Raw genomic sequence first — 24,847 nt, forward strand, 5'->3', positions numbered from 1 at the left:
AACTTAAAGCTGGAAGGAAACTTTAGGGCCTTCTAATCCAAGCCCTTTATTTTACAGATGAGGAAACTGAAGCCCAGAGAGGTGAAGTGAGGTGCCCAAGGCCACACAGCAAGTTAGAGGCACAGCTAGTACCATAGCTCAAGTCTCCTGACTCCCAGTCCAGTGCTCCTCCCATTACTCCACGGGTCCTGTCTCTAAGCTTCCTGACAAATGCTAGAACGGTAAACCTCCACTAGTATTTTTCCAGACCATGTTAAAACTCCTAAGGGGGGTGGGGGGAGGATGCTTTCTTGGATAATGTCAGCCATACGTAGCTCAAGCTGTCTAAAGTTCTGGGACAGGGTCTTTTTATGCAGCCAACAGAGTCCAAATGTGGTGCTGTTTGCTTGGCCCATATGCTTTCATGTGTTCCCAGTTAGGCCATTACTGGAGGGAAAAAAACAAGAATCAGCTTGTTTTAAAACAAGGGACATACTGGACTCCCTCCCATCCCCCCTCAGGAAAAAAAAATCAAGTTATCTTTAACAGATTCTAAAAATGCCTTTTCCCAAATATGCAGTCAGTTCCTTCAAAGGGCCCTTTGTTTATTTTCAGGAAGAAACCCAAGACAGCTGAAAACCAGAAGGCATCTGAGGAGAATGAGATTACTCAGCCGGGTGGATCCAGCGCCAAGCCGGGCCTTCCCTGCCTGAACTTTGAAGCTGTTTTGTCTCCAGACCCAGCCCTCATCCACTCAACACATTCACTGACAAACTCTCACGCTCACACCGGGTCATCTGATTGTGAGTACACCACTAAGGTGATGGTGTCTCCGCAATGCTTGGAGTGGTGCTTCTACCCTGGGTTCTGGCTGTTTTGCATTCAGAGCAAGCCCTTTGCATTTGGTCTGCTAAAGGAGCCAAAATAACGTGCCACCATTTTGATTCAGCCAACATCTGTGTATTTTCAAAGCTACAGTATATCTTAAAGCCAGGTGACCAGCCATTTGGCCTCAGAAGGCTGATTAATTATATGGACCACATCTTCTTTCATAGCTTTAACTCAGAAAAAGAAGTTGGGTTGCTGCTTTCTAATTATTCTTGTTTTGAATAATGGTATTTCCAACATTACTAAATTGAACATCCAAATATGGACCTCAGAAGGCCAGTTAGACACTAGGAAACATCCATTTTGAAATTACATAACACAAGTCAGATTTGCATTAGTTATTGGAGTCTCATGTAGCTTGGCTGAATTTCTGTCTTTCCAGTTTTTAATTTATTTTGAAGTGGTTAAAGGATAGCATAAATTTACAGAAGAAAAGAGAATGGCTTCCAAGAATTCAGAAGCCACCCAGACCTCACATAGCCAATAAGAATTCAGGTTAAAAATATTTTTTAATTAAAAAAACTGCCTGAGGGCTAAATTTGGAAATGGGCAGCTTAATGAGATCGTCACTATTGAAATCACTTCTTTGCTGTTTATTTTTGCCATCTTCCCACTAATCTGGGAGTCACTTCTTCAAATTCTATTTTAAGAAAGTTGATAAATCACGTTTAGGAGATTTTTTTCTCTTTCTGAAATGTAACCCCTTACTTGAGAGAAAGAAACATGTGTGTTGACAATGGAAAGGAATGAAATAACTTTGGGGTGGAATCCAAAAGAATATTCCTTTTAGTCTTAAGATACCCAACAGCTCTTCTCAACTGATCTCCATAAAGGATGTCTGGAAACAAGCAAAGAACTGGCATATTCTTCCTTAAAATGAGTAATATAAAACCAAGAAAGTTTTATTTCAATGATAAAATTCTGTCCACAAAGATAAATATTATTAATTAGAAAATGAGATTCTAAATCTCCTATCGTTATTTTTCTGACAGAACAAATGTAAAATTCTGCAAAGAGGGCAGGAGGCGAATGGGTCTGAGAGATTCCATTCTCTACTTGCTTCATCATAATAGTCTCTGGATAAAGGGAAAAGAGGTAGGAGCAGGATTGGGGTGTAGAGAGCTTGTTCTGCTTATGGTTGGGCTGAGACCACACTCCAGCTGTCACTAGAAAATGAAAAGAAAAATAATGTGATCCAAATCTCTATGGCCCATGTGTTTGTACAGTCAAAGTTATAGCTTCCATAGGGAAACCTAGAAGTCAGAAGCAAGGACTGTTGTTCTGTGGACCATTGTAATAGCCACATCCTTGGACCTTCTTGCCTGGCAGTCTCCATCCTAATAGTAATTACAGGAAGAATTGTAAGATAGCATGGCACAGTGCCCATAGACATGTGCACACTTACCAGGAAGGTAGCCCATTCCCGTGGTGAAGGGCCTGGAGCTTCTGCGTGCAGACCTTCATTGCCTGGCTTTCTGCCACACCTTATGGGTGTGGATTGCACAGAACAGCCTTAGCCCAGAAATCTGTTACAGCAAAATGAATGTTTTGCAGAATAGAAAAAGCATTGGGCTTCATTTATTGTACCTTATCAGGCATTAACATGAAATATGTTTAAGGAACAGTATGATGTTGCCATATAGCTCCTTGGTGACCCTGAGGAAGCCAGTGGATTTGAGCTCAGTAGGGCGTCTGAATGCAGTTGGAAGGAGAACAAATTGGGAGGAGAAATCTAATCTCCAGCTGTTTAGAAAGTCATTTTGATTTTGCCATTAAGATGTGTAAGTCTTCTCTGCTCTAACCTGTTGTTCAAATTGATTATACTTTTCCCCAAATATATTTGGATTGTAGTTTGTCCTGATTTGAGCCTACACTTAGAGGAAAATTGTTTTTAGGAAAGATTCACAGAAATCTGTCCATTTGGAGATTGCTTGAGAGAAGACAGGAAAAAGGTTTTATTTTAAGCTGTTAAAATTTTTGGATGCTCTTCTTGCATTCAAGAGGATTTTTTTTTTTTTTTTTTTTTTTACTTTCAAATGTCATTCTTACCATAGATTAATTTAAAAGCCTAATTTCTTTAAGGTAAAATATTCAGTTCCTATTTAGAACTAACAGATTTGGGGCATTTAAAAATAGTGCCCTTGACTTGTTAGTCTCTTTAACTTCAGAAACATTCCACCAGTATGCGGTGTTCCAAGCTTCCACAGCGCTTGAATTTTTATAGCACCTTTTTATTTGTCGTCTGTTCAGCAAAATTATTCTTGGTCATGCCTTAATGCTGATTTCCTGTCAGGCAGTACGATTCTCCCCAATTTACAGATGAGAAAACTGATACACAAATAGATGAATGACTTGTTCGTGGTTAACTCATTTGGGTACTGAGGGTTGTTTATGGATTTTTTCCCTCATTGTGAGAGCATTTCTCATGGGAATTCTCTGTTCCAAGCCCAAAAATGGCATTCCTGGTTTTAAACAGGCGTACTGAAAATGTGCTACTACTCATATTGGTGACTGGGTTATAGAACATGACTGTTAAAACATCCTCACAGAGGAAAAGTCAGCTCTGCCTGTGGACTGGCAAGGGTGGGTAAGCCACTGTGTCTTGCATATGGAGGACACAGGTCGTGCTTTAGAGCAAAGACGATGAGTCTGACCCCATAAATTCTCAGTTAGCTATTAACCTGGTGAGCTGCCTCAAATTTGGTAAAAGATCCCAGCGATACTCAAAACAAGAAGGAATATAGTAGAGAGATGCTTTCCTTTGTGAGATGATGAGGTTAATATTGCTGCCGAAATGTGTGCTGCTCTGCAGTGCACCCACTCGCACAGTTTCCTTTTAGCACTATTTCCCCATTACCTACTGGCTGTCACCCCTTCACCATCTCTGAAAATCTAATGGTAAACAAATTCAGATGATGATAATGGAAGGCATTAAGATGAGTTTGGGGATGCAAAGGGTAGAAAATCCCTAGGTGTTTGACAGAGCAGTTACCCACTGAACAGTCTGAGTATGAGCTGAGCCAAGCTCTCCCTTTAAATGCTTAAACGGGACTAAACCAAGTCAGTAGAGCAGACGAAGCTCTCCATATGAAAAACCTTTCTTGACAGCTATCAAGCTGTACCACATCACAGTCATATACATGTGATAGACGCTACCAGAACTTGCATATTTCTTCCATTTTATTTTCCCTCAAGGAAGTCTCCCATTGAAGGGAGAAGTGATTCTCCTCCCTTTGGCGGTCTTCCCTACCTCTGGCTGTAGATCCACCTGTTCTGATGTCTTTTCCTTTGTTAGAAGCTGATATCCGTGGTTACTTACCTTCCCGTGTTTTGCACTGGCCTCATCAGACTATCTCATTTGTCGTGTCCTTGCCAAGATGCACTTATGCATTAACAGTTTTTATTTATTTTTAATTTAACCTTTGCACATTACCAAACTGTTGTGTGGGTGGGTTTAACTTTAGCTCTGAAGGTAGCATGACTCTGCTGGGGCTGAATGCTGTCGAGGAGCCTGGTGGGCTCTTCCTTTTCCACCTCTTGTCATCTACCTTCCTCGGCCTTCCCCCTCCCAACCGTTCGCTTCGCCCGTCCAAGTCCCTGTGATTAACATTTTTAGTACACTTGGCTCATTTTGAACTTTTAAGCAATTTTTTAAAGAACAAAACAAAGAGGATTTTTATGGCAAACTCCATTAATGCCACATTAAGGCTGACATTTTAATTACCCCAAAGTCAGGAAATGCAAAGTTCAGGTTCCCACAGCAACAGAAACTGTCCCCTTGAGTGCCGGCATCACAGCGATTCTTTCATTCCCTGATTACACAACACCGGGCATGGGGACATTGTTTTTATCCACGTACGTGGAAAAGAGCACAGCTTTTATCCTTTGTTTCTTTCCTGTAACTACAGTTGAGGATATGGGTCTTTAGCTTCCCTCCCAAATCCATCTATATGTATTATCCTGGAATGGAAGACTATTACAGCTCTACATGTGCACACGGACAGAATTAAAGTTGCTGTGGGAACATTAACTCTGATTTCCGGACTTCCGTGCCAGTCACATTTAAACCATAATGTTGTAATTTTTGGCATGTAATAAATGTGCATTTCATGTACACAGACAGAAAGAAGCATAAAATGTATTTTAAAGAGCAATTAATTACTAACTTTGTGATTAAAAAACATTTGGTGCATGTTCCTTCCCATTTAGCATCAGCTGCTGGTCTTAGCCAGGCCTAATAGATGACATACTGTGTCTCATCCTGTATCTCAGATGTACTTACTGTATGTTCCTGTTCTTCCAGATAATTAATTCCCTTAGTAAAGCTGTAGGGGGAAAACAAAATGGAAGGAATATGCAAGCATGTAAATAGGGTAAGGGATATTTTGAAGGAAATGATTCATTTCTGCAAATAAACCTCTTAGTCCCTGATAAAGAGCCAGAAATCTGCTAAGTGGGTGTAGACAAAGGTTTCTGGCCACCTTAGAGCATCTGGTTCAGGGCCATCAGAACAACTTGAAAGCAGATTTCCTCATGAATTCCGGGCATGCCCACTGGGGGAGTGATTTTACTTTGTAAAAAGTTTTTAGGCTTAAGACTTAAAAAGTTATTTTACTCGTAACAACTTTTTACTGTATACGGTATTCAAACTAGAAAGTAAAAGTTGTAGGAAATGAGGTAAGTTGTGGGCTTTGCCAAAGAACCCCGACTTAGAGAGTAATGTTTTTTCTTCCTTTGCATTCAAATCTGGTGACCCATTTTTGTAAGAGAAGGAAGTGTTTCAAAATAACCAACCAGGTTTGTGAGTGAAAGGAATTAGTAGCAATACTCTATGGTACAGTATGTAAAAATGCAAGTGCTTGAGTGTATTTTTGAAACCAGGTGAGATACAAATTTTACTGAAAGGATGTATAGCTTAAACGCTTAGGTAAGGCTTTAAGGGGACACACTCAGTGAAGAACCTCTTGCTATTTGTTCGATTTTCTCTCTCTCCTGTTATGTATTCCTTTTTGTTCAGTTTGGTTGCATATGGTATTTAACCTTTAAGAAAGATACTTCGGTTTTACAAGGCTCTGATTTGCTTTTACTTGGGCTGTCTCTATGTGTGAATGTATGTCTGTATGAGTGAAAACTGCTCAAGCAAGTTTGAAGGTCTCTGGCAAATTTGACTGCGTGTTCAGAAAGTTTCCAATCGGAAAGCTGATTCAGTATAAAACCTTCCAAAAACTTCCTGAGGCACCTGTTCACATGAAAAGATTGGATTTCTGTTGGAGGTGCTCAGAAGGCAGTGTTTATAACTGAAGATCTCTGTTTGGTGTGCCAAAAAATGAAAAACATTTTGGCCCCAAAAAACCTCCATAAATGTTCAAAATGTATAATCAAACAAAAGCTTCATTTGGATTCAAATGCATGTATCTCAGCAGATGTGTCTAAACTAACTGGAATCCCACAGGAGCAGCTGAACTGGATTTTGGTATGTCTTGATAACTGAAAGAGTTATTCTTAGACTTTGGAAGGACAAAAATGGTCCATCTGTGAAGAACTGTAATAGAGACATGGCAAAAAACAGCATCCTCTGAAAGAGTTTATTTATGGAATTTAGGACAAGTTGGACCATCCTGAAAACATTTTGGGGTCACACTAATTTGCAGAGGAAATATAGCCAAAATGGGATGGAATAACAACCACAGACAGTTAGTATCCAATGGCTTGCTATTAATTTTCTAATAAATTCTGTATCAGTTAAGCAGTAAATAGAGCTTCTTTGGTACAACTAAGTGCTCTCGTCACCTCCAAAGTGTCCTGCATTCCTCTTATTCCACATCCTATAAGGAATTATATATTTATCTTTTAATTTAAAAGATATTTTTCTGTCATTTCATTAATCAAGTAAACCCCCTAACTTGTTCAGTGTGGATTTCATGTCTTTAAAGATAGTTTTTGCCTTTTTAAAAAGTCACCTTTCTGCTTCTGAGTTAATTGATATATAATCTCTTTGGAATTATTTTTATTACCTTTTATAATTCTTATTTAGAGATTTAGTGCTTATACATTAGAAGGCCAGTTAAATTTTTTTATTTGCTCTAATTTTCTAGAGTTTCTACTTAGTATATTTGGTGAGCACATTTATCTTTAAAAGCATTTTTTGGAAGTTTTGTGTCTTCAGTCTACCTCTGTTTATAAAATGGGTCCTCTTCTTATAAGACATGCCCTTTCCCTACAATGCTAGTTTAGTTGGGTGTCTTCCCTGGTCATGTAATGCAGTAATTTTTGGCAGTCACTCTTACCTCACTCATTGATGCATTCATTCATTTAGTCATTATTTTAGTCATTGATAAAATGTTATGAAAGCCCTGCTTCTGCATGAAATCCTCAGCTAGGATTAGGAAAGAAGATATGAACAAGATCCCATTCCTTCACTTTAGGAACTCACAATGTTCCTAAATGCTTTACTAAACACTTTACTAAACGTGTAAAGGGGTAAATACAAATGCAGAATTAAGTGTTCGGCTATGCACAAAATGCTACAGAGCCCCTGAGGAAAGAGCCTGTGGCAGCGGGAAGGCCCACAGCAAAGATGACATTAAAATGGATCAGGAAAGGGTAGGCATGTGTCGAGTAGAAGAGGGAGGGAGGGAATGGCATTCCAGGAAGAAAGAACAGAAGCAAAGCCACAGAGGCACAAGAAAAGCATGGTGTTTTCAGAAAACAGAGCCGTTCAGTTACGACACTGAGGTCTTCTTACATTTTTGCCTCCATTTTAATCATGGGACAATTTGTATTTGGGTAACATCACCTGTGATTGTAATTTAGCTGGGCTGAATTATATATCTCTTTTAGATACATTTACTCTCCAAATAAATAATAAAACAAGGCATCCACTTATTTTCTGATAGGCAAAAGTACCCTTCCTTCCATTTAGTCAGAGAGGTACGAAAGTATTCTGAGGGACACAGAGGTGATTTATTGATCAGCAAATCTCAAAATAACCCTTCTTATTGAGAGAGGTTCATCCTGGAGCCACAGAGTCACCTATAGATGTCATGCTGGAACTTAGTCATTCACTGGTGGCCTCCCCAGATTCTAGCAATCTGTCCTCTTACGAAACCCTCCCAGGTCGCTTGGCAAGTCTGGTCTCACTGCCCGTTGCCTCAAGTCGCACCAGGCCTTACTGCTTTCCCAAATACTGCATGGATGTGTTTACAATTGTCCACACGTTACTGTTAGGACCAACTGCTGATTTTCAGGGCTCTCGTCTTCATCTTGCCGTCTCATCTCTTGCTGGAGTACGTCTTTAATTCTTATCTACAGCTGCTAGTGACAGTTTCATATGTGCTTCCTCTGCTCATGGCGAGTTTCATTATTTAAAATGAGTGCTTCTCCATATCTGCCAAGGCTTCTCACATCCTGCCTTAAAAAAAGACACACATGCACTACTGTCCTTGGAGTTGGATCATTTAGGATCGCTTGAGAACATGCATGAGGATTCATTAAGAACATCCTTGCTTTAAGGAAATTTCAAGTCAGGTCCTTCTACCAGTCACCTCGCACTAGGTACCGTAGTCAAATCCCTGATTACCTTATCAGCAGAATGATCACTTTCTGCTTTCTTTTTTGCTTTTCTTCTGCCTTTACATCCTTTGTTCTCTCTGAAGAAAGCGTACCAGTTTGAACTTTTTATCAGCACTGAAAGACACTAAAGGTTACCTGGCCCAAACTCATTATTGTACAAATGAGGAAATGGAGGCTCAAAGAAGGCAAGCATCATAACAAAGGCTCCTAGCTTAGTGAGTGACAGAGCCAGAAACAGAACCCTGCTCTTTCTCCCACCATATATGCTGCCTGTTACTGAGTCTGCTTCTGGGAGAATTGTGTGTTTCCTGAACAGAAAGGAGTCAGGACTATTTATCCATCAATTTACTGGATGCTTTCAATGTGGAGGATCACTGACTAGGTATCATGCAGGATACAGTTTTATAAACCAGAGCCTTGTGCTCAGAGACGTAGAGTTTTACAGAGCAGATCGGAAACATTAACAAACAGCTACCCTGCAGGGTGGTTGAAGATACATCCCTATCCCTGTACCCACCAGAGCATTGATTCACTCACTTGGCAAATTTGTATAGAGTAGATCTCATGTGCCTGCCACCACAGTGAGTTCCGTGAAGGCACAACGGTGTAGACAAACTGATCCCACCACCAAGAATCTTAAAACATGTACATGTCCTCAAGTCACCATTATCATAGACAGAATTTAGAAAGTTTATAAAATACGTTTTAGTCCAGTTAACAGTAACATCTAGTTAAGTTTATCAGAGAAGATTCATGTGAGCCCTTTTGAAAGAGGAATAGAATTTCACTGGAGGTGAGGCATAAGGGTATGGTATGAGGGGTCTGCACCCCAGTGCAGAGCTTTGGAAGGGTTTTAGATGAGGTCCGTGATCACTACTTTGCTCTTGGAAGATCTAATTCAGCAGCAAGGGTGTGGAGGATGCACAGTTGTGGAAGGGCAAGAGCCCAGGGCGCATTGCATTGTCAGTAGTTCACGTTACGAAGGGGCTGGTGAAAGGGGAATGGGGAGCAGCCAGTTCAGCAGATTTTGTGGATGAGGGTGACAGCTCTGGGAACTGAGTGGTAGGTAAAGGAAGGGCAATTATCAAAGATAGCTCCAAAATTTCAAAAATACAAGATGAAAAGGAAGTGTTTAGAGGAATAGAATAGAGTTCCATTTCGTATAGTGCTGGGTATGAGGTACCAGGGGTGGTCCCAGTGCAGACAGCTAACACTGAGTTACAAACAGGGTACTGGAGTACAGCAGGAATATTTGAGATTAGGACTAGCAAACGCTTTGGCCAAGAGGCTACCCTTTAAGCCATAAATGTGGCAATAAACTTCAAAGAAGACTTTGTTAGGAAGGAAAAAGGAAAATAAAACCTTGGGAAGCATTTACATTGAATAATAAAAAAGAGAACAAAGAACCATCCAAAGAGGAAAAGAGAAGAGGGTTGGAGAGATGGGAGAAAAACCAGGATAGCGCAGGGAGACCATCAGAGAGGGGAAGGGTCACAGGGTCAGGTGCTACAGACACCAAGGAGGAAAATAACTGGGAAAAGATTACCTTGGGTTTAGGGATTGTCAGCTTCCTGGTGGCTGTCAAGAAAGCAGAATCAGATGTGTCACACATAAACACACAACAAAAAAATCAGGCCAGGCACGGTGGCTCACGCCTGTAATCCTAGCACTCTGGGAGGCCAAGGCAGGAGGATCCCCTGAACTCAGGAGTTTGAGACCAGCCTGAGCAAAAGCAAAACCCTGTCTCTACTAAAAATAGAAAAAATTAACTGGGCACAGTGGCTTGCACCTGTAGTGTCAGCTGCTTGGGAGGCTGAGGCAGGAGGATCCCTTGAGCCCAGGAGTTTGAGGTTGCTGTGAGCTACGATGACAACACTGCACTCCACCCTGGGCAACAGAGCAAGACTCTGTCTCAAAAAAAAAAAAAAAAAAATCATAACGAGAGGTTCAGGAGCAAACAGAGAATAAATGGGAAGGCAACAATTACAAAGCACTTTTTAAAGAAGTTTAATGGTTTAAAAAGACATAATGAATGGGTAACTCAAAAGTGGGGTAATGAATATTTTTGTGGTGAAGAAATCCCAGGCTTATTTATAGATTGAGAAATAAAAACCAGTGTTAAGGGAGACTCTGCAATTAAATAGGCAAGGTAAGAGGGAATTAGATCTTCCATTTCACAGGACAATTGGAATGGTAAATATATGTAAAAGAAATTTGAAGACACTGCCTTCAATGAACTAGCCCAATGAATCCGTAATTCTATTATATTAGTTCTTTCTTTACTCCTTCACAACATTGCTTCCTCTCCTTTTTAGCTATAGAAGTGTTTTGCAAGAATTTTTATTTCACACATATTCAGTCCCTTACCCTCAATCATCTCTGAACATCAAGTAGAGGACAAGATATCATATACTTTAAGCATTTAAATTCTCTAACAATTTTTAAAACAAGGTATCTCAAAGCATAATCCTTTTTAAAAAGCCACATTCTGTGAACTTCTTTCATGATAGCCCTAATTCTAGTAGCTTTGTAGTTACTAATAACAAACCTATGTGTTGCTCTCATGTCCTCCTTCATTGTCATGAGATATCACATCCTCAGGTTCATTATTTGGGGAGGGGGCCTTTAACTTGTTTACTTAGACTGTGCTGTTATCTGTGGTAGTTGAAGGCATTCCAAAGATCACTGTGCCTGGGCACAAAGTATCTGATAGAACTTCTGCTTCAGGATGGTGAGCTAGAATCAACTAAATCAACTAAATCCGCTATTAAATTACCGTAAAACTAAATGAAATTATTTTATCACTACTGGAAATTATATAAACAGCCACATGGAAGAATTTTGAAATTTTGAAAATGAGTTTTTATGATTTCACAAGGCAGAATGAATTCATAGTTGATGTCAAAGTTGACCTTGAGCAGTTTTTCCTTTCCTCTTCAATTCTAAAAAAGAGTTTCCTCCTACTTATTTACCCTCACTAATTTTAGCTTGGTTCATGTTATCAGTTTTATACCAAGATATTAAACCAAGGAGTACAGAAATTTTAAGAAAGCTTGCTGTTACAAGTAGTATACTGCAGGAATAATTTTTAAATTAACCTTGCCATTCAATTTTTTGCTGTAATCACTTTCTTTCCTGTAAAATCATTCCTTTTCTCTTTGCCTCATGTCTTAACCAGGTATTTGAATGTAAGGAGATAATAGAAGAAAGGTGCATATAAATTTGCGTTACAAAGTATAACTCTGTGTCTCATGGAAAAGACACATGCAAATTCTGAACTTAAACCATTAGAAGTTAACCCTAGGGAAAAATGCCTGCCCTTTCCTCACGGAAGTACTGTCGGTCTTTGCATGTAGACCTGGATGGTTTTTTTCAATTTTTAGGAAACCTATAGAAATCTAGCCTATTCTATTTTATTCCTGAACTAAAGGCCCCCGAAGGGTGACTGGATCCTGGGACTCCTGAAGTGGCCAGAGTCACCCTGGTTAATGAGCTGAGAGACACTCCCAAACAGGCCTGGTGTCCCTGTATAGTGGTACAGGCAGAGGGTCCCCGTACCCCACTCGCCCCTGGCCCCGCCCCAGAGCAGGAGTTCTTAACCTAAAGGACTTAGACTCCACTGGTACCATGACTAGGCCTCCCTCTTAGAGTCTATGGACCTCGTGAGAAGATATGTATACACATATTCATTCCTACATGTATGGCGTTTTGGGACACAAGTTTAGAGCTTTTGTTAGATTGGGGTCAGAGAACTAAAAGAAAGAAAGAGCTGCTTCCTCAGGACATATCCTAATCAGAATCTATATCCTCAAACCTGAGTGGAAAAGCAAGCAGGAGAGGTCCACGTGAACATCCCAATACAGAATAACTCCTGACGTCCTTTCACGTCCCTCCATTATGCCTTCAGGGCAGGGGCAGGTATGATACCAGACTGCTAGCGCCATTTCTTGAACATGTTGATAAGGGACTACAATTTGGACCATGTGTTATTCAGAAAATGTTTTCTCACCCCCATGGTCTAGTTATTTGCTTTCTTTAATGTGAACTTCAGCCTATAAATGCATTTTACATGCCTTTAATTAACCTCCCTGTGCTTCCATTGCCTCATATGCATAATGAGAATAAAAATAGTATCTATCTCATAGGGTTATTATAAGGATTAGATGGAACACTATATGTAAAGCCCTAAAACAGTACCAGAAAAACTGCCAGCACTCAGCGAATTTGAGCATTAGCTACAGTTTAAGTGTTTTTAAATTATTAAGTAAATATGGACTAGAACTGATGCAATATAAAAGGCAGTTGTAACAGGTGCCCCATCCTCCCCCTGAGAATTACTGAGGCTCAAAAGCCCTAGATAAGTAGGACGAGAGTGTATATAGAACAGTTACCCTCTTCACTTTAAGAAAGGCCGGTGCCTCTCTGCTTGTCCCTCTTGAATTCAGGCCTGGGAAGACTGAGAAGTTTCTCCATTATATTTTTGCCTTGTTTCATTGCCCCATTTGTCTTGGGATTTTTTTTTTTTTTGTAAAAATGGAAGAGGACTAATATTTAGTAGGCATGCATCTGTGTCAAACACATTATCTTACATCATTTTTATAAAGCACATCCCATTTTACAGATAAGAAAACTAGGGCTCAGAGAAGTTTAAAAACCAATCTGAATGTTTTCCTTTTGGTATGGGGAAGGTTTACAGTATTATTAATAGTATAGTATTACGTTATAGTATTACCCTTTAATAGGGTTTTTTCTTGTCCTCAAGTACATTCTAATCAATAAGATTTTCAAATCATAGGGAATGGATTTCCATGCTATCTTACCCTAGAATACACTGTAGACTCTGCACATGCCCCTACGTGCACCCTGAGGCATCCTTCTACCGTAGCACCTCCCAGCCCAAACCCTGAAGAGGGCAAAACATGAGGTCCTTAGAATGGTCGGACTGCTGTGCTACTGTATCAGAGAGCCCTTTCCGAAGAGAAATACCTACAAGTAAAGAAATATCTTTTGTATTTTCGAAAGACAGTTGGCTTGATGGCTTGAGAGCAGTTTGAAATAATTCAAAATAGCGGTAAACTTAGAAGAGTAAATGAGTTTCACTGCACAGGAGGATTACTCTTAATCACCCTGTTCACTTACCTTCTTCCATTCTGAAGCAGTTTGCAGTAGTAGGGAAAATTGTAATCTTAAGAAATTAAGTAAGACTTGTCGGCTCATTGTACCTGGTGAACCTTCCCTGTCCCATGGTACCCACATAGTTTTTGGTAATGCATGGAGATAATTTCAGACATTTGCTTCCCTTAACTCCTAAGTGCTTTTGCTGCTGAGTATAGAATTCCAGAGACACAAGGGTAGGAACTTGATCTACATGTCTCCTAGTAATAGTTGCCGATCAGATCAAAAGCCAAACTAGATTGTGTAAAAGTCTGTATAAATCCCAAATCAGAGCTTTAAAATAATAACTTACTGAGTCATGATTTCTGCATCTCATATGCAGTATTCCTTAAATCACATGTTGATGGCTAATCAGCAGAATCCAAAGACGCAAATTAGATGGTACAATATTTACAGAGAAAATATATGTGTAGCTTGAAAAGTAACGATTCTCAGGGTTACAGTCCCACCCCCCAACTAAAAAAAAAAAAATGGTAGCAGTTGCAATCTGAACTCTCAACATTGTAGCGAAGAAAGGAATGAATATAACAGTAGAAAGAGAGATTTAAAACAGAACTTGGTTAAAGGAGTCTGGACCTTCAAGAAATATGTTCAAGGAAGATTCAGAAGAAATACTAGGTAAGATGAATTATCCCTGTTCCTCAAATAATATCCTAGCAGTTTAATTATTAAATGTTTATTTTGGTGAGGTAGAAGAATTCATGAAAGCAGAAATCCTGTGTATCTCGTCCACTGCTGAATCCCTAGCACTTGCAAAGGGTTTAGCCATAGTAGGTGCTCAGCAAATATTTGTTGAATGAATGAATAAATGTGTTGGGAAGAACTGAGCAAAAGTAAGAGTGTAGTGCATTTGTGAGCATTTTGCCCGTTTCTAAAAGTGCAGGTACTGATTTTTTTACCCGATTTTTTTTTTATTATTATTATTCAGCAGACCTACAAAACAAAGTGTGTCACAGATACCCTCTGGTTTTTATGCCTGGGAAACAGAAAAGCTTGCTGTTGGATGTAGGCTGCTACATATTTTGATTCTAATAGCAATATGGCAGGTCAACTTTGTAGTATAATCTGGTGCCTGTTTTTGATAGATATCATGGAAATAGATACTTATTTTCAAGATGCTCAAACAGATGATTAGGCGAAAGCTCTAGCAAACCTTGAAACAACAAAAAGGAAAGGTTTTCCCACTCCCACCTCCCACTACTGTAACATCCTGCACAGTTTTCTGCAACCCCACCCCCTCCTCCTTGTTTCATCTTTTTCGTGGGTCTAATCTCCGTCAAGGGAATACAACATGTGACTGTCAGTCTAGCAAGGAGACAGTTCTTGAGAAATCCACCCCCGACACACAGTGCTCCCAAGCTCCTCTCATGGGAATGGCATGATTGGATCAGCAGCAGGCAGAGCTGGCCCAGGGAAATAAGAGCTTGGCATAGAAATCCTAATGCCCTCCTGTGAGAAGAGCCCTCAAGAGAGTTGCTTCATGCCCACCCTCCTTGAACTGGCTGGACAGTAGAAAGATGTGTAGGAAAACAAATTCCTGGCTGAATGAACAGAGGATTAAATGAGTGAGAGATGAGTTCACTCCTCCAGAAGTCTCTGCCATCCCACTTGAATAGAAAGGCTAACTTTGAAGCCACTCTGTTCTCCATGGCACGATTTTGTATATACTCAGCTTTGGAATATGGTTGCCATCTGCTGCCAGTGCATAGGACTAAGGAAGTATTGGGGTGGGTAGGAGGAGGCCAGGGGGGCGGGGGGGAAGAAAAGAGACACTTAAAATGAGCTAATGATCTCCTTTGTGTTGGAGTCTAGATTTCAGAACATTAGTCCTGTACTTCAAGAACAAAACACCAGTGTGTCTTGGACCACACCAGGCGCCGGCGCATCAGATAAGGCCTGCCCTGTGTGGTGTTCAGCCACTGAGCCTCAACAAGTTCTAAAAGTGAAATTAAAGAAGCAAAATAAGGAAACCAAAAGGAGAAAAGGTCTAGGGTAAAATACAGTTAGAAGGGATCTGCAGATATATGTCTTCAGGGTTAATAGTACTTCAAAAATGAATCTATTAATTAAAGAGTTGGAAAATACTATAAATCCAAGGAATTTAATGATCTTTAGAAGAAATGAAACACGTTTCCATACACTCTGAGTACATTGTGATCCTTTAGTACAATCTCAGGGTGAAATTAACCTCACTATTGTGTATTGTTGCAGATTTAACTGTTGATTAAGAGTTATAGATTGCTGTACTAGGGGCATGGGTGGGTGGTACTTTACAAACAGAAAAACCTGTTCAGCAAAGCCAGTAAAACTGTAGAACATCTCTGAAAGGCACTGAATAGCTCACAGAGCTTCCTAGTTTCCCTGATATTGTCTGTATAAATTGTTGGTTATGACACAGAATCATATTGATAATTTATATACTGAAATGACATGCCAGAGAATAATAATTAAGTTGGGGATGTGTGCTAGCAAAAAAAAATTATTACAGTAAAGTTTACTTTCGGAAAAATATTAGCTAGTTGGCTAAGTATGACATTTGAGGGCAAGTACTGTTATATATTCAGTAGTAGTTCTGTATCTTGAGTTTGAATTGCAAGGTGTGGAGGCAGAAATCCGTTTTGCTGTGCAAGGAAAGAACATCATCAGAGATGTATGTAAGTATAAATTTAGAGACAATGACAATCCTAGAAACGTAAAAAATCACTTTAGGGAACACAGAGTGATTGCTGAGCAGTGTGTCACACTCAGTGCATTGGAGCAACAAATCAGTGCATATTTGTTGGCTGTGTGAGCTCTGGCCTTGACTCCTGTCTACCAGCAGGGACAAGTCATACACAACTGTGACTCAACCACGATTAGAATATTAGTAATGCATTAAATCTATCTCGTGTATAGTTTGTCTTCCTAGGAACTCCCTATTCTACTTTATTTGTCCCTAAAACATCTCTGTGAAGCATATGCATCTTCATTTTACAGGTGGGATAACTGATCCACAAAGGAATAATTTAATTCTTTGTCTTTAAATGTGAAATAATTGATAATCATTATACTAACCCGGCTCATCGTACCATTTTTCACATTATTTTAGGTTTCCCAGGCAAAGGACATATTTTATCTTCTCATTATTATTTTTAATTAGTTTTCACAAAAGTTGAGATAAAAACAGAATCTAACAAATATCCCATGGAGATATTTGGTGTTCTCTTTTCTTTCAAGAATAAATTAAGACCTTCTCTGCTCCTCTCTGCTGGCTCTCTCGGCAGATAGTCAAAATCCCATGCCAATTTTCAAATGAATAAGGGCTCATTCTAATAGCTGGATCACAGTCCCCTCTGTTGAGGAAACAGCCTTTTAAATTCATGTCTGCACCCTGAATAAGTTACTTTTGGTTAAAAACTTTAACAGTTTGACCTGAAGGTTTTTGAACAGTACTAACATATAACCTGATTGTGAGTTCAGCAATAAATTTATACCCAGTATGTAAAAGGCCAAAGAGAAAACTAGTGTTTTTTATTCTCTCTGGTGACCTTCACTAAATATTGCATATTTACTTTGTAAATGAGGACACCCAGTGGCCACCAAGAGAAAATATTCTAAACAATCTCTGACTGTTAACACAAGTATAAATACCCGTTATCAATGACGGTTGATAGATTTTTCTGTAACATCTGTTATCAAGCAGTTTAGCTTCCCTAAGTTAGGCAAGAGTGACGGGAGTTTGGCCTGATCATTTTTATATCGTTTCACAGACTGGTCATCTCTTCTCATTTTTGGTAACAAAGTGTGGCTCAGCTTTGGGTTCCACTGAGTCCTCAGCTGATAGGAGGATTCAGTGAGCTCTCTTTTGGGGGAAATGGGCTTAGGGAGATGCGGACAGTATGGCATGTGTCGGAAATCATAAATGAATGAGCAGAGTCTGTGGGAAACCCAGTGAACACACAAACAAACAATTGCCTTAGACCTTAAATTCACATTGAAAATACAACTGTGGCTAGGTAAGGAAATAAAGGACAAAAAGAAGAGCATTGCACAGTACGTCAGGGGCTGGAAAGACCTCTTGGGACTATAACATGTAGACGCATCTCAGAGAATGTGCACCCCGAGGTTCCCTTGTGTCAGCATGTTTGTGAAGTGCAATGGAAAGTTGACCCAACAGGGACTCAGTTAGAACCTACTTATACAAATAAACATGCTGGGCAGTGTGAGGATCCAGTTATATATATCTGTACTTGTAGTTATAACAAGGCAAGGCGCTAGCCTTCAGGAGGCCCAAAATCTTATGGAGATAAGACAGGCACAAATGAAAAAAAAGGAAAGAAAAGAGACAATAATATATTGTTAAGAACTAAGTCATGTGGTATATGTGTTGGAAGTTCAGATTTACCCCTCAACATTCAGGTACAAGAAACAATCCACTGCTTTTCTAAAGAATATTAAACCCAAGGCCCCTGTTGCCACATTGGCAAGAAATACAGCCAAGTCTCAGGGCTCCTGTTCCCTCCCTAGAATGTTACAAGACTCTTGAAATCTAGGGAGGGGTCAGATCTTTAATCCGTGGTGGTCTCCATAATTGACATTGCTTGACACCCCACAAAGATGCCACTGAGTCTGGTCCTTCTGATGCCGGGTACTGCTGCCTCAGTTGGGTTTATAGATGCCCTTCACAGTGGTCCTTGCTGCTGACCGTCAGCCCAGCTCCCAGATGATCACTATTCCTCTCAAAGCAGTGCCTCTTTATGTCCAATCTCCAGAAGCATGCCAAGCAAGCACCCCAGCTAGAGTCGTGTGTAAGTAGAGACCATGGCACCTTCCCCATCTGAGGGCAAATTGATTATTTTTCCCTCTGTAATGCTACCCTAACATAACTCCAAAGGACTGGCCTCTTCCTCCTCACTCCAGACAAGGCCCAGATTAACAATTCCTTCTAGAGTACCTAGATTAAGAAAGAAAATGGTTTTAGGGCTTTGTCTTTTTGGCTTACTGGGCTTTGAAACCACAACTCCCTGGGACAAAGGAACCTATAAATTTATACAAAGACTTGGCCTTTCTTACCTACAGGTGGAGGACGGGGGGGATTATTTTATTATGAAAGTTTTCTAACTCAGTAAAAGCAAACTAGAAACTAATGTCTCAGTTTATTACCTCACCAACCAGTGGGAACTAGGAAAAGAGAGAATTCAGGATGGATTCCAGTAATCATAGAAGGTTTCACAGAGAAGGAAGACCTTTGAATACATTGAACAGGGTTCATAAAACTATATAAGATTTCTTAAGTAGAGAAAGCACAATAATTTTAGAGGTGGGGGAAAGTTCAGCAGACAAAGAGAAGTAAGGATGAGTGTAATTGTGCACGGGAAGGCAAAAGGACCAACCTCTTGGATTAGTGCAGATTTTTTTTGGAGAAAATTGAGAAAATCAAATCCACCCAAAACGGTGAAGTGAAATTAGACCATTAGAATGTTAGCTATAGCTATAAAAGACTCTTATAGGTCAGTATCTTTTTTCAATAATATATAGATAATATAAATATTATATAAAAGTATATATTAAAAATTTAGTAAAAATAAAATAACTTATTCCTTATTAGAATAATTATGAAGAATGCCTTCTACATCACATATTTACCAGTGCCTCCCAAGGTTCTGAATTCTGACAACACTTATTTAGCATCTTCTTCATCTCAGCATAAACCAAAAGAACTTACATCTTATTCTTTTTTTAAAGATTTCCTGTGCTAGTTCATCATGGATTAACCTGGGTAGGCAGATGAGTTTCAGCTACTCTCTTAAACTGGCCCACACAAATCCCTTCTGTGCTCCCATTTTAACCAGTAATTCAGCAAAACAGATTTACCCTTCTACTTTGCTTTTCCTTGTTGCTTTGGGATAGAAGGCCTTCACCTTCACTCCTACTAAAACAATCTATCATGGCTCAAATCTACACTTTTCATAGAGAAATCCTCTAGCCCCTCCTACCAACAAACAGAGCTACTCTTGAAAACCAGTTGTAACATTAGAAGCAAGTGACTTTTTTCAGGAAGACCCAAGCAAAGAGAAGATTTGAAAATGAATCTGAAGACCTGCTTTAAAAGCAGTTTCAGAATAGCACAGCGATAGAGGACTAAAGGAAGTTATATGAATTGGGAACTCTATGATAATTTTAGTCAGAAAGTTTTTTAAAAATGACACTATGGGGTTCTGTTTTCTCACTCATTGAATTCCAGATAAAAGTTTTTCTGAAGTCGAAAACTTAATTTCTTGCATAACTATAATTCATCACCCATTGACAGTATTTTCCAAAGGAATGCCATTCCTTGGAGTTAAATATAAGATCTTTGAGCTCACCGAAGTTAAAAATTTGTTTTTCCTATAAAATAAGTATATGGTGATGTAGGGACCAAAAGAAGAGTGGATCATTAAGTAAAAAGATACTGGTTTGTATATAGTCACTTTTTAAATTTATAATTTTTTCTCAAGCAAAATAAGGGACCTTACTTTTTAACTATACACTTGAATATATAGATCCTTCTTTTTAAGGTCTATCCAAAGCCAAGTTTAAACTGTACAACTTTGTGAATTTAAATAGATCCTTTTGTTCATTTTTGTATCCCACCCACGGATGTAGCATCTCTGTATTTTTGTTCCCCAGATTTAGTGAACAAAGGAAAAGGTTACAATAGGGCAGCAGCTAAATTTGTAAGGAAAGCGCTTTAGAGGGAAAAAAAATGAAACTCCTAAAAGGTGCCTCAAAAGGTTTACAATATAAGAGGATTTAAAGGCATCAACCTCAGATTTCATTGACTTTTCTCCTTAGTCCCAGCAGGTCTTCTCTCCTCAAGAAGACATTTTATTTCAACTTTGGAATGAGGGCATAAGTGTCTTTCAGAATGTTGTCTGGAATTATCTATCCAATGCCTTTGTTCACAGAGTTAAAATTTAGCTTTCACAAGGTACACTATAAGAGAGTAAATTTCAGTATTTTATTTCACTGCAATTAGATGCTCAAGGTATAGAAATTCATAAAGTATATATCTTGATAATACTCAAAACGGAAGTTTTAACTTATGGTTAGAATTGCTTTCATAAAATTAATGCTCAATTTCTTATTGATTAGTTGTTTGATTATACCCTCACCTCATAACTGAAGGGATTTAAGTTGGGTTAAAAGAATATTCAATTATTGGTAAATATGTAGGAAATATATATAAGAGTAGAAGTAAAATAAGGAATTGATAATAGAATGAGACTGGTGAACATTTTACATAGAAAAGCATTCCATGAGATCCTACATAGACGCTAAACCGTGGGCTAAATTTTAATTCTGAGTTTCCTACTAAAAAAAGTCAAAAGAGAAACATGATCAGTTATCAGTTCACAGGGTCCAAAAACATAAAAGCAGGTTGCAGCTTTTCCTCAGCACTGAGGTCTGAGAGAAGTTGATCGATTAATGTATGTTTCAGATATCAAAGGTCCTTAAGGATGAATTTCTTCCATTGTTTTAGATTTCAGATCATCTGTATCCTTATAGGTCCATTTGCACTGGAATATTCTCAGTAAATGTTTCATTAATGAATTGGTGAAAATTCAACTGGCCCTAAGAGCAATTTCATTAGACATGTGGTCAATCATGTCCTTGTCCTTTCTTAGGGATAACAGCAGACATAACTTGAAATCAGGCAAGGCAAAGAAAGATCTGAGTTAAGGGAAACTATGAGAGCCTCTAAGGCCAAGTGAAAAGGATTTCCAGAATTACTTTTTCCTTTGGACCTGAAAATCCCACTAGTAATGTAAATCTATTCTCAGCCTTCAGATGAAGTATAAAGCTCTTGCTTTTTGATGGAGTGAAGAGAGGAAAAGAAAGTCAGAGGTGGAGGATAAGTCAAGATTTGGGGATGGGCCTGAGAATCACGAGAGATGTTTTCCTAGTTCGTAATTTTGCCTCCCATGCTCCCAACACTTGAAGCTTAGTAAAACTTAGCAGCAAAATAGCAAAAAGAAAGGGAGGGATGGAGGAAAAAAGAGAGAAAGGCAGCCTATCCATCAGAAATACTACAGGGCTTTTGAGTGAACTCTATTGGCTACATTAAAAGTATGTATTGAGTTTGTATTTACTTTTTATTCAAATTGTAAATTTGAATACATTCAACAAATTCAAATTACAAATTATATATCTAACTTTTGATGGTTTAAAAAAGTTAAAGGATGTTTCCTAATTCTTTTATGAATTTCTGTTAGCTATCAAAGGGAATCTACTCTGATACAAACCTGATTCAAACCAAATTTTTCTGAATAATACTTACCTTCAACAGTTGTAAACTGTCACAGTCCTCTAGATTTCAGCTAGCATTGTTAGTTTATTATCTACATTTCTCTCTTCCCTTTAAGTCCTTTTATTTTAATCATTCTCTTCTGAAAAGTAACTTTTGTAATTTTGGCTGAGGTAGGTTACTGTATTATACAAAATACAATCAGCTCAACTTAAATTAATGAAAAACATCAGCTCAACAGACCTGATGCATCAGATAGTAATCATGAAGGTTGTGTCAGCTTTAGAGGCTTTGATTATTGAAAGTAGTTATGAGAAGTTTAAAGAGGGACGCTTAAATCTCAATCCGTGGGTCTTAATTTGAAGGAAACACAGACCTCTTTGAGATTCTAATGAAAGCCACTGACCTTATCCATATGAAAATATAAACATGTCCATTCATGAAAACTGTAGATATCTGTTAGAGTCCAAACATAAAATCAAGGACCTTTAAATATTTAAATATTCTCTAGAAATGTTCCACGAATGAATGAAAACTCAAGTAATATTAAAGACATACACAACTATGGTATTGAGATCATAAATAAAATGGTGTTGTAAGTACTTTAAACCAGTTAGTAATTTTAATATCTTTATCCAGCTAAAATAATAAGCAGTGACTACAAAAGCATTCAGGCAGTCACCAACTTTCATAGGTAGTTCATTCCTGAAAACATGTTTCAAAGTCACATTTCTGAAAGTTCAGCAATTGATTTATGTTTTATGAGAATAATTTTGTTACCAATGGCTAAAAAACATGCTGAAATCCCTGATGGTTCTTCCACACTGGACTTAGATAATCTGGAAGATAGAGGAGAACCTTCAGTGGGAGATGGCCCAAAGCATCCCCCTTTTCACCCAAGAATGGGTAAGTAAAACTGTATAGCTCTGCTTTCCATACGCTGATGACCCTTCTGTGGTCCCACTACAGAGGTAATGACAGCTGGGATATGCTAGATGTCTGGAGCCAAGGTAGGAGAAAGAGGTCTTGTTCTGCCTGCTGCCTTCCACTTGCATATATGATTTCCCCAGTGCGCCCAGCCACGCTCTAAATATAATGAAGATGCCAGTGAAAGGGTAGGGAGGCACAGGGCCATTTGCTCTGGATGGTACCTGTGAGCAAAAAACATCTATACCTCCTATAGCACAGGGTCTCAGCAAGCCTCCTTGGCATATACAAGTAGGTGAAGTAAATATAACTGAGATCATACACCTGCCAGGGGATTTGGAAAGTAAGGGGGCTGAATTACCAAAATGCATCCCTCCTTTCTCCAGAGACAACTGGCTCTTTCCTAGTGTGACCAACTTGGCAAGTACTGCCAACATGTAATAGCTTGAGATCATCATTAATCTCCTGATACATGAAAGATCAATCTCCACACACTAAAGGTATCCAGATACAGTATGGAAAAGCGTATGATATATGAGGCTGGGTTATGGAGGCCTGGCTACCCCTAGCTCTGTTTCCCACCCTTTTCGGAACCTGGTGCACCAGATTGGTTTTAATTTGAGAGCTGATGTTTCCTCCCAAATCACAGAGACTTCAAATTCCCATGCCCCCCCATAGCACCTTGCCCTTGCACTAGTCTCATTTTATATATCCTTTTGCTCTCCTGATTGAGAAAGGACTGGATTTCACATCTAATTAAAAGAGATCGTATTGCCTGCTGTTTCCTTTCTTGCTCATTTTCTCTTGTGTGCAGGCAGCTTTTTATTCTCATGCTAAGTCCTATCCCTGGACCCCTGCAGCTTAAGGGACAGGCCAGAGCCAGGTTCCTACAAAAACGGAGTCAGGCCCTCTATCCCCTATTTCACCACAGGCAGATTTTCCTTCAGTGCTTCAGCTCCATCTGTGTTTGCTCTCTCACAGAACACAGTCACTGAGAATACATGATCACTTCAGTAGCACAATTCCTTGCGTGTTTCTAGTGAATGCCATCACACGCTAACTCTATATTTTCACTCTAGTGAAAAGGAGGTAGTTATTATTTTAAAACACATAGAAAACTAATTTGTTTTATCACTTTTTCATTTTGCCACTAGTTCTATGTTTGTACTACTGTGGATTTTTTTCAGGTGGGGAGGCATCCCCAAATACACGTAAATCTATGTAAAGTTGTATGGTTTTGTAGAGTTAAGAGGGTTAGAGTTTGGTTTTGTTTTTTTTTTTTTTTTTTTTGAATAGCCCAAATGCCTATTCAGTGCCAATCTAAGAAAGAATGGAGTTAGCATTTTCACACCATCCTTCCTATACAGTCCCTGAATAACCATCCAATCAAGATTTGTTTTCAATGGGGGACAAATCTTCTACAGTAGAGTATTTCAGATTTATTCCATTGGAATCTATACATTAATGCCCATTGGATGAAAAGGACATGTTCACAAAAGCCTGGACTTTGCCTTGCTGTGGCAGAAAGTTTTTTCCCACTGTATTAGTGTTAAAAATAAAAGAAAGCCTGGGAAAGGAATTGCCTCAGCATTGTGTGCTGGAGGAATGAGGCGCGCTTGAATGGAGAGGCAGGGTCCCCCTTCGCATCTGTACTCATATCAGCAAAAAACCATTCAGCCTTTCATGATTGCTCACTGCAGTGTGGGGCCAGTGTACTAAAGGATATGTTTAAGAATTGTGTCTATAAAAATCTAACTAGGCTTCTCAGGTGAAGTTGTATATATGTGCAGGTTTAAGTCTGTCTCTGTGGTTTTTCATGAAGTTGGTGACAACATTACTGCAATAATCATAACTCTGATTATTTAGGAGATAACCAGCTAAATGATTGTTTAGATAAACTAAATTTGCAATCCAGTTTGATCAAACAAGCAGTTTAGATTTTCTTGTGAAATTGCACATGTGTGCTTGTGTGTGTGACAATTTCTCATCTCTAAAGCAACCTCCATCATCACTTTCAGTGTCTTTAGTTTTTTCCACTGA

The 24,847-nt window shown here is 39.0% G+C and overlaps 1 protein-coding gene across 3 annotated transcripts in view; it reads left to right on the top strand.

The window, feature by feature from the left end:
- Window positions 1-24,847, top strand: part of ZBTB20 (zinc finger and BTB domain containing 20) — a 275,017-nt gene that overhangs the window by 234,549 nt on the left and 15,621 nt on the right. For 2 of the 3 annotated variants that reach the window (XM_012652264.1, XM_012652266.1), the window contains exon 4: window positions 595-782. Coding sequence is in view for 1 of the 3 variants with exons in the window: in XM_012652263.1 (XP_012507717.1) it covers window positions 211-221; window positions 595-782 (199 nt within the window). In the remaining 2 variants the exon portion in view is untranslated. Of the gene's footprint in view, window positions 1-57; window positions 222-594; window positions 783-24,847 lie in introns of those variants that run through there. The other variant, XM_012652263.1, reaches the window with a different exon arrangement.

This window comes from Propithecus coquereli, unplaced genomic scaffold (genome assembly GCF_000956105.1).
Source record: "Propithecus coquereli isolate 6110/MARCELLA unplaced genomic scaffold, Pcoq_1.0 Scaffold386, whole genome shotgun sequence".
Taxonomy (NCBI): Eukaryota; Metazoa; Chordata; class Mammalia; order Primates; family Indriidae; genus Propithecus; species Propithecus coquereli.